This window comes from Gymnoscopelus braueri, assembly GCF_963280865.1.
Source record: "Gymnoscopelus braueri genome assembly, chromosome: 13".
In the NCBI taxonomy this organism is placed as follows: domain Eukaryota; kingdom Metazoa; phylum Chordata; class Actinopteri; order Myctophiformes; family Myctophidae; genus Gymnoscopelus; species Gymnoscopelus braueri.
Window position 1 is genome coordinate 28,181,320 of NC_137615.1, and position 10,924 is coordinate 28,192,243.

At 41.2% G+C, this 10,924-nt stretch overlaps 1 protein-coding gene across 2 annotated transcripts; it reads right to left on the bottom strand.

The window, feature by feature from the left end:
* Window positions 1-2,651: 2,651 nt before the first annotated feature.
* On the bottom strand, window positions 2,652-10,831 carry LOC308098927 (GTPase IMAP family member 7). Of its 2 annotated transcripts, XM_080447401.1 has the most exons (4): window positions 10,483-10,831; window positions 8,319-8,383; window positions 3,335-4,332; window positions 2,652-3,121 (listed from the first exon to the last, which is right to left on the bottom strand). In XM_080447401.1, the coding sequence occupies exons 2-3, from the start codon at window positions 8,365-8,367 to the stop codon at window positions 3,377-3,379; spliced, it is 1,005 nt and encodes a 334-aa protein (XP_080303527.1). In that variant the 5' UTR covers window positions 8,368-8,383; window positions 10,483-10,831; the 3' UTR covers window positions 2,652-3,121; window positions 3,335-3,376. The 2 variants fall into 2 exon arrangements, with proteins under 2 accessions (XP_080303527.1, XP_080303526.1); XM_080447400.1 differs by having other exon boundaries at window positions 2,652-4,332; window positions 10,483-10,830.
* Between the last annotated feature and the right edge of the window lie 93 nt (window positions 10,832-10,924).

The following is a 10,924-nucleotide window of genomic DNA, read 5'->3' on the forward strand; positions in this document are numbered from 1 at the left end:
ACAGCGGTGAGGTGACATCTGCAAGGTAAATAAAACACTAAAGTGTCCCCATTATGCAAGTAAATTAAATATACTTAAAATACCAAAAGTAAAGATATGCAGAATGTCCCATTTCCCAAATTTAATATGTATTAAAATATTTTGAAAATAGCAGATCTACAAGCTTGTGAGGCGTTGTGAGCTTGTAGATCTGCTATTTTCAAAAGATTTTTTAACCGTTCATAAACATGGCGAGCGCAAGAGCTGTCACTTTGTGAGAGGAACTGGGGACTTTAATCATCATCGCAGCCTGTTATAGGAGGAACTGCTGCGCTGATTCTCTGTGTAGCCCCCACACTCAAATTAGCGAGAAACGGGGTGCAAAAGACCTGGCAATCGAGCTCAGGCTTATTGGCATGACTGGTAACGTGTCGTGCTGGAGAGTGGGAGCTTTGGGTTCAATCCCAGCTCACTGCTTCACTACATATGCATGAATCCGGTGTTTATAACTTCTAGCAAATTAGATCATCTTATAAAAGGTGACAGAGTCAACTGTCAGATGTCCTGAAGCAATCCACTCTAAATACAACGTTTGAATATATTTATGCATTAAATTACATCTACAAGCTTAAGAGGCGTTGTGAGCTTGCAATCTGCTATTTTAAAAATATATTTATACATATTAAACTTGGGAAATGGGACATTCTGCGTCCTTTTTTAAAAATATATATTTAGGGGCTTTTTTGCCTTTATTTGGACAGGACAATAGACTGACAGGAAAAGGGGAGAGAGACACAGTAAAGGTCGCCGTTACTAGGAGTCGAACCCGGGTCAGCTATCATGCTGGATTCCCAAATTGTGTGATATGCGCCTAGACCGCTAGGCTAGTGGCGGACGCATACTGAACGCTGTTACTTTTGGTAGTCTTATTTTTTTTCATATACATTTATATCTTGCAGACGTCAGCTGTCACTTTGTGAGGGGAACTGGGGTCTTACGTCCTTTAGTTAACTTGGCTTGCTTAATATTTTTTATCAGATGATCAGATCAGAGATCATTTGTGAGAGCACAGTACAATTTGTAAACTTCGGGTTCATATATATATATATATATATATATATATATATATATATATATATATATATATATATATATATATATATATATGTATATATATATATATACATACATATACATATACATATATAAATTAAATGTGTGTGTGTGTGTGTGTGTGTGTGTGTGTGTGTGTGTGTGTGTGTGTGTGTGTGTGTGTGTGTGTGTGTGTGTGTGTGTGTGTGGTCGGTCGGTCTTTTCATAGATCTATTTCGCTACGATGGTTGTTACTACCGCCCCAGGGCGCTAGTAACAAACTGCTTCGTAGGACAGCACTGCAGGGCTACGCCTCTCGCAGAAGTAGGAGGAGAGTAGGATACGCCATTCTGTCTCCCAAATGTAGTTTTAGCAGACACGTAACGCCGTGGACGTGGGAACCGATTGCACGTTGGGCACAACCAGCTGCTACTAATGAGGGTAGAGCGTAGGTTTCGCCGGGTCCCAGGCTCTTACGCAAGTTGCGTAGGCTGCGCATGACCTGAAATCTACGTGGCTGCTATGGTACTGCGCAGATTGTGTGGACACACGTAAGACCCGTCGTAGAACCTGCGCAGATGCTCAACGCAGCATCTCTACGAATCTCTTTGGGAAACGCGGCCAATGGCAGGATCAGATTGCTTTGTAGCTGATTAGACCTGGGTTTACATAAAAAGGGCTGCTATAACTTTTAGAAAGCATGTATAGATTGTTGTATTGCCTGCATCTGGCTAGTTGGTCCAGTGTTGGGGCCTTGTGATGCCTCTGTCCAAAGATCTTCACAAATATGGGAGCAGCTCGGGGAAGGGAGCCCAAAGGTTGAAAAGGAGCTTAATGTTGGGTCAGATTTTGAAATAAAGTAGTCAATCTGATGTATTTGTATGAAATGTAGGTACATTTCATACAAATACATCAGATTGTAGTAATTGAACAGTCAGTGCTTAGATAAAAAAATATATAGAGAATTTTAATTGATTTGCTGAATTCACAGATACAGAGGCCTTGAGGATCATGGGTAATTTCGGGGCAATGACATTTTCTGTATCTGTCCTTTGTTTCTAACTGCGGTACTGCCATAACAAATAAAGGTCTACTGCCACCCACTAACAAGAAGTTACCCTGCTGTACATCTAGAGGATGCTGGCAGCACACACCATTCTATCCATCTATGCATTCTTTACTCCACAGCTCCCCTCTCTTCTTGTCCAGCTCTTCGCCTTGGTAGCGCTCCTTTCGATTTTTCTCCTCTCTCACTTTTGATTATGGAGATTTTATCTTAGTTTTTCAGTTTAGGCTTTTTTTGTTTTTCAATTTAGGCCCCTTTTACAGACTATCTGATAGCTGGCCTTCAGTTGCCTCTATCTATTCTTATCTTTAATCCTCCAGATGCAGAAAAGGTAGCCAATCTAAGTTGGATTACACAACTAGTATTTTTTGTAAATACTTTTCTAGGTACATATTTTGGTTTCCTGACATAAATCTCTGAAATTGTGAGGCATCAGTAACATGTGTATCAGAATATGTAAGAAACAACATTGTTTCCAATCCAAAGATGGGTAATACATGGCACTGTTCAAAGGTTTGAGATTCAATGTTCTTTATTGTCACTTTTTGTCATTTTAAAAGCCAGAGCTGAGCTGAGCATCTAAAAATAAATCTGCATGCCTCATTGTTCCACCTACAGGAGAAGAACTGACTGACATGCAGCTCTGATCTATTTCCTGTAAATCACATGTGCATGCTTTGTTGCTGTGTACTGAACATAGACTGTACTGAATAGGAAGTTGATGAGGGGAGGGGTTGGGTCACAAGTTTTTACAAGAAGTTACCCTGCTGTACATCTAGACTAGAGGACGCTAGCACACACACCATTCTATCCATCTATGCATCCATCCACACATAATTGTTGGCATCAAATGTGTTACAGTCTACAATTGTTTTTATTGGTTACACAACGCCATTAAGCACTACAACTTTTGCACAAACCGGTTTTATCTTCATAAAATAAATGTTTTGAATGAGCAATCCATTATTTATGAAGTAAGAGATGCTTAAAGGGATACTTCACTTTCACATAAAATAAACATTTAAAAAATATATTAAAAATAAATGAAAAAAGTAATGGAAAAATCACGGCCCCCTCACGCATTAGAGTGTCCTACTAATGTGTGAGGGGGCCTTTATTTTGCCATAACTTCTTTCATTTTTTTTTAATATTTATTTTTAATGTTTATTTTATGTGAAAGTGAAGTATCCCTTTAACTAATCTACCATTTACAGTATGTTTTAATATCTCAGAGGATAGCTATGCTCTTCGTGCAAACACAGGCCAAGAAAATCCATACTTATACCAATATAAACATGGGCCTACGAGGCCTACCGCCACTACTATCGCCACTCCTATCCCCGCTCCTATCGCCATTAAAACACAAACTACAAATGCCACAATTACAAAAATTATGGGCCAGTAGATGGGTGTATTCTCAGCCTCCTCTCTTGCTTTCTTCTCTTCTTTATGCCACAGCTCCCTTCTCTTTTTCTCCAGCTCTTCGCCTTGGTAGCGCTCCCGTAGATTTTTCTCCTCTCTGCTGATCTCATTTTCTCTCTCTGCAAGGATGATCTCCTGTGTTTCCCTGATCTTCCTCTCTTTTGGGGGGTACAGGGCTGTGTGGTAATGGCCACCTCCATTTAGAGACACCAGGGTCTGGACTTTTGACAGTAAGCCTTCCACCTGCTTTGGGTCCTCTGCATTCTTGTTGTTGAAGACGTGAAACCCACCGCTACACTTGCGTATGAAGTTGCGGAGGCTCTCATCGCCTTCGGCGATCACATGGTTTATGGTCTTTCCCTCCAGGCAGTCTCCGTGGGTGAACAACACGATGGTGTAGTTCCACACCGTCTTACCAAACCTGGCCTCAATCAGCTTGTGGGTCTCTTGATCTTCCTGAGTCAATCTTCCTAATGGGATCACATGCACAAAGGCATGAGGTCCACCCTCCTGGAGTTTGACACCCTTTAGAATGTCTCTAACGGCTCCCTCCTTGTCCCGGTCGGTCTCAGCACCCGTCTCAAAGAACCCTGGTGTGTCGATCACATCCACAAGTGTGTTGTTGATGGTTCCAGAGGCCTTTTCACAGTGCATAGTGACTCTTTTGAGCTTCATGTCTGCTTTAAACACCTCTCGTCCCAGTATGGTGTTCCCACTTGAACTCTTCCCTGCTCCACTCTTCCCAAGCAGCATGATCCTCAAGGCCCCTCTCTCTGTGAATTGAGCAAATCAATAAAACAAATCACTCATCAAAGATAACATAACAGTTTACCCATTGCAACACATTTTTGTTCAGCAGTATGGTTCTGTTCAGAAGCCCCCTGCCCATCATGCAGCATGCAGAATAAAGCAGGGGACATTCAATAAATCTCTCCCAGGAATACAGACAGAACAGAAATTATGAAATATGATGGGTAACAGAGTACTGTACACATATGGTGATGTGCCCTGACACACTGTAGTGGTTAAGGGCACCATTATGCCTTCTCCTCTGGGCCACCCCTACTGTATATTGTCTCCCTCTCAGTTTTTCTACTACCTGTCTCAATAATAGAAAAGTTTTTATTTTGTTGAGTTTTTAGAGCTGAGTAAGTCATGGGTTGCCGTCGGGGTGCGAAGAAGCTTAAATTCAACTTTAAGCATTTGTGTGCTTTTATGGGCAGAAGTGAAAGTGCTTTAGGGGCTGCACTCTATAGGCTCCTCAACATGCAATTCCACACACACACACACACACACTCACACACACACACACACACACACACACACACACACACACACACACACACACACACACACACACACACACACACACACACACACACACACACACACACACACACACACACACACACACACACACACGGCACACACACCTGCACACATTGCATATGGGATTAGTTTACTGGAAAAAACACACACACACACACACACACACACACACACACACACACACACACATACACACACACACTGCCTGTCTCAATAATAGAAAAGTTTTTATTTTGTTGAGTTTTTAGAGCTGAGTAAGTCATGGGTTGCCGTCGGGGTGCGAAGAAGCTGGGGGGTAGAATTTCTACAACATACAGTTCAACTTTAAGCATTTGTGTGCTTTTATGGGCAGAAGTGAAAGTGCTTTAGGGGCTGCACTCTATAGGCTCCTCAACATGCAATTCCACACACACACACACACACACACACACACACACACACACACACACACACACACACACACACACACACACACACACACACACACACACACACACACACACACACACACACACACACACACACACACACACACACACACACACACACACACACACGGCACACACACCTGCACACATTGCATATGGGATTAGTTTACTGGAAAGACCTGAGCAGGGGTCATCACCATGCCAGCTTGTGACGGACATTTTGATCAATATTTTATTTTTGTCACGGACATACAAATTAACTGGTCAATAATTTTACCAGAAACCCAAATGACTAGCACTAAATGGAAACTAATGGACTCGTAATGTGCCATAGTGTCTATGCCAATGTGCTACATATTTTAAAACTACTAGACTTTTTGACTTTTGGAAATGTCTAGTCAAATGATATGTGGCTTGTCCGCAAGTGTCTTTCCAAGTTCTCTTTCTTCACCATCACATGCAGTTCTTGCTGATGAGACAAATACTTACAATAGAATAATGATGAGAGAGCTCTATCCAGTTCCATGTATGGTACACAAATACATATGGCTGAGATTTCAGTAGCTTTTTCTCACTTTGTCTGCTGGAAAGGTCTAGTCAAATGATTTATGGTTTGTCACAATGAAGGTGTCTTTCCAAGTTCCCTTTCTTCACTTGCATAGTTGTTGCAATACATTTTCCTATGTAATGTAATAATATAAAATTCTCTCTAATCAGTAACATGTAGGTGATACGTATGTCTATCAAATGTGGTTTTATTGAAAGGCAATTAAAGGCCAGAGCTTAGTAACCAAACGTCGGGTCTATGTTTCCACGTAAAATCCCCACGGTGCGACTACAGAGCTGAAGAGCTGTGTTACCAGAATTTGCGAGAGAAATAAGCAACCAGGTCTATGAAAACAAGTCCAAAAGAAGCGACTATAATAGGCCACATGAGCACTTCAAACCTACAGTATATATGTCGTCCATTAAACAATCTGCATATTTATATATGTTGGCATATGTTGAAAATAGCCGATCTACAAGCTCACAACCGTTCTACCATTATTTACGAGCAACTTCAGAAAAACAAGCCCAATGTGGCTTATAATAATCAGACCAGGTAACACTGCAGACAGGGAGAAAGGAGTGCGTAAGATTAGATTGGGGATAATGGCTAGCACAGTCTTCTCTTAAAGGTAATGGCATCTGGCACGGTGATTGGTTTTATCATTGTAACACCCAAACCACACCTATGCATAATGTAACGGGTAGTGCAGGTGTTTTGCGGGTAAGGCAGGTGTCCCAGAATAACAACTTTTGCGGGGGAACGCCCCTTGCCTAGTCCAAAATCTCATATTAGTGGCTTTAGCCACTTCGGCCCGGAATATGTCCCATATGTATTTTGTCTCATGAGGTCTGTTCCCAAACTCATTCAACTGATGTCTTGTCTCATTAGATGTGGTTGAAAAATAGTAGTAATAAACAGGTAACACACATGTACCATTGATATGATGCAAGGGTCAATCCTGTGTTAATTCACACTGCCCCACTTATTTGAGTTGTGGCTTCCGTTAAGGTAAACAAGTATTCGATGTTGATGAGAAAGTCTCAGACCATGTGTAGGTGGTATGATGTAAGGTATGCCAGTGGACAGTGGTGGACAGTAACGGAGTAAATGTACTTGAGTACTGTACTTAAGTACAGATTCTGAGGATCTGTACTTTACTTGAGTATTAGATTTTTTTATTATACTTATTACTCTTACTTGAGTACATTTCCCCAAAAAATATTTTACTTTTACTCAAGTACATTTCTTTCCACATGCTGCTCTCACACTAGCCATGTTTCTAGTTTCCCCCTCCGCTCGCCTCTTTGTTACATCTTGTATGGGTGTAGTAAAAGTATTTAGTTCTGGATCCTCAGTCATTTCTATTTTCGTTTTTATAGGTGTTTCTGCAGGCTTTGTATAACACAGTGTTTCTACAAGCAAGCACATCAGTGCATGCAGTGCAGGTGGTTTCAGAGAGTTACTTCTCTGAAACGTTACAAGGTCCTATAAATTCATTGTGAAAGCATTACAGCAATTCATTGATATAAAAATAAGAAATGTACTTCTACTTTTACTTTAAGTATTTTTAAAAGCATGTACTGTAAAAAATAATGACATGAGATCTACTTAAAGAGTCACTATGTAACTTTCTTTTAATGAATACAATGTAATTTTGTCCAATCTGTATGTTAATACAATGTAACTTATACATTTGGACGGTTATATTTTGTCTCCTTGCTCTTTTATTGAGACATTTAGATCGTGGCAAAGGTCATGTCACCTAGACACAGGATCTGACATGAATTTTGACCAGATTAAGAAATCAAAGGTTGTTTGTGTGGAGACCAAGCAAGTTGACTTGTCTCTGTGCCATCTTGCCGCTTTGACAGGGTGAAGTTCGCCGCTGTGCATGTCGGCGTCATCTTGTTTTGACAAGGTGAAGTTAACGGTTGTGCGTGTGGGTACATATGAAACATCCTCTGCTCTCATGAGAGCAGAGGATGTGGTAACCACATGCCTTGCAAACAACACATTCCTCTTTGCAACCGCCATCTCTGCAGGCATGGATGCCGATTTATGTTGGGTGGGTAGGTTACTCAACAACAAGTCACACACACATCAACCAAGTTTTAACCCCTTAATCAGAAATACCTGATGAATGTCAGTTGGCAATAAAATACTTTTTTGCTGTAAGTGAAGACAGTGTGCACGATCACCATTCTTTCCTGTCTAATGCACTGGCTGCCTGCTCCTACGCACCTGTCCCAGTAGGTGTGCAAAAGGACCTTTTGTTTTTTTTACTACATTGCAAGTCATACAATTTGATTATTGGCTGATGATGAAACCATAACTGGCATAAGGACTTTTCCCTATGTAGACACGTAAACCATTTTCAGTATTGATGATGAAATCAGCTAACACCGACAACCTCTTTGCCTTTATTGAAATAATATTAGTTTCCTTTACTTACGTTCTGCTGGCACCTGCTGTTCTTCCTCTGCCATGTTGTTTGCTGTCATCACAAAGACATGGATTCTGTTGTTAAGTACAAACAGGAAAAGAAAAGCTATTTAAACAAAAATATCAGTTATGTGGCATACTTTGGGCACAATTACACATGCTACATTGGAAGGATAATAGATCATCTTTTATGGGAAAATTGTTATACCAAAAAACAAACGATATGGAGAAGCAATGTTCAACCAGCTATCCCTATCATTCAGAGTGCACAAATCTCAGTTTACACACTGGCCTACAAAAGCCATTGAACAACAGTAAACTTTACTGTTGTTTTGCGTACAGTGTTTACCCACTTGAATAGTTATTGTTGAGAGCGAGGCCCAAGCCATCAATGTGACCCCTAGACCCCGAGCTCCCGTGAGGCCCCAGGCGCCTGCCATGTCCTCCAGCAAAAAGAAACGAGAGAAGCTGAAGCTGAACCGTGGTGCTAGGACACCTACTGGGTGGCCCGAAGGGAGCGAGCAATGGAATATTTGGAATCCTCCATACAACGCTGTCCCTACAACGGGGGGGATGCCATCGCCATACCCCCACCCATATGCACCAAGGGGACCTTCTCAGGGACCCTACCCCCACCCCCATCCTGCCACAGGATTCTACGGGGCACCGCCCGGCCAATATCAACCCGATCCAAGAAGCCAGCAGGGTCCTATTTGGGACCATTAAAACATGTAAAGCAAATGCGTAGTTTATAGAAACACAGCTTTGAGATGTTTTTGCTTAGAACGCTTCCCACACACTTTCTCACACAATACTGCCTGTGTAAGCTGATAGTGGGCCAGACTGCCAAGGTCATGCACTGTCTGCTTAGCTGAGGTGGTGCATGTCTGTCAGGAAGTGTCTACGTGCTTCAAGGGTTGAGAGTTTGTCAGGACGGGAGGGGTGAAGAATGCCATGTCATGACAGTATGTTGCCACAGGGGTTGTTGTATTTAACCCCTGGTCGCCCTGGGTTGGGCGGACTCTTCCTGGACTTTGCTTTATAGAGCCATTTCTCTCTTCAATACTTTATTCTCTATTTTTGTAACTCACTTCTTAATAAATCCTTTTCATTGAACTTCATTTTTGTGCGACGTCTGCCTCCCTACTGCCTCATTAGCCAAGAAAGATATCCTGTTTTTTTGTCCTTTTCCTGTATTTTTGTGGTAAGATTGGTAACACAAATTGCTACATTAAAATAGGAGCTAGCCTGTGTCTGAGAGTTTCTCTCTAACGGACGCAGGTTGGGACAGGCCCTGTCAACGGCCTTAAGTTTCATTCTCACGATATTTTCCCAGTGAAGATATCTATCTGTTGTTTATTACTGAGTAAGGTGGTTGGGGCTAAGTTCATTTCTCAATGAGTGGCTCTCATTTTATCCTCATAAAAGCAGGATACAGAGCGCTGCTCATGAGAGGTGTCTTGTCTCAAGCTGCTTGGTAATAGCACAGAGCCAAGAGTGAAATTAGGTCAGTCACAGTTGATGTTGAAGCACACGCAGATACAACAACAGTTGTGTCCCGTAGCTGTTGGTGAAAGACGCCAAGACAATAGTATTGGTCTCCGGTCACTGAGTGTCTAATTCTAGATTTTTGCCTGAGTTCTGAGCAATGCATTCTAGTCATTGTCGGAAGCCACTTGTAATCTACCGAGAATAGATCCTCTAGGTTGAATTTAACAGAGTTTATCCATTCTAGATAAAGCGATAAGTAGGAGTAAGGTTAAATTCCGGTAACTGGAGAGGTGTTAGCAAACCTTGAAGGGGTTCCGGTGGGGAGTCTGGGCCTAGTTGGCCCAGGGTCTGATTCCCTTGACAGTTATAAATGGTGTTTATAGTACAATAGTACAATAATGTGTTTCACAAGATAATGCTGCAGTAAAGATAACATTACATCACCAAACCAATAGATTATTTTTTATCTTATCATTAGACTTAGTTTTTAGACAGAAAGGACAGTCAACAAAAGATTAAGATTAATAACTAGCTGAGTTTGACAGACCGAAACACTTGGAAATATGCCAAGAATAAATGCAACAAGTCTTATGCTGACAGCTGAAGGTTACAATAAGAATGACAGGCTTCATTATAAATACAAATATATATAGGCCCACCACCATTCAAAAAGAGAGACTTACTACTGGCATGGATCCTGGTAAGTTGTTGAATAAACTGATCTGCAGATCACTGCGCCACTTATGTACTTTCCCATACTTTCACTTTCAATTTTGATGAGGGTTTTTTATGCTCAGCCCGCCAGCTTACTCTTGGCCCCTCTATTTACAGACTAATATGACTATCTGATAGGTAGCTGATCTGCATTTGCCTTTATTTTTAATAATTGGTATGTATAAACTGTATAATAATTATCTTTGTTTATCTTTAAGCTGCCAGATGCAGTAAATATAGTAAATTTTAAGAAAGTCATGTAGGCCTACTGTGACTGATCTTTTTGTAATTTGTTTTCCTTTTTTTTTTGTCTGTATGCCTACAGAATCGTAAAACAACCGTTTCTCTTGTGAGGACCAGGAAAATGGTTCTCACAAATGTCTATTTTTCGACTTCTAACTACTTGTTTTG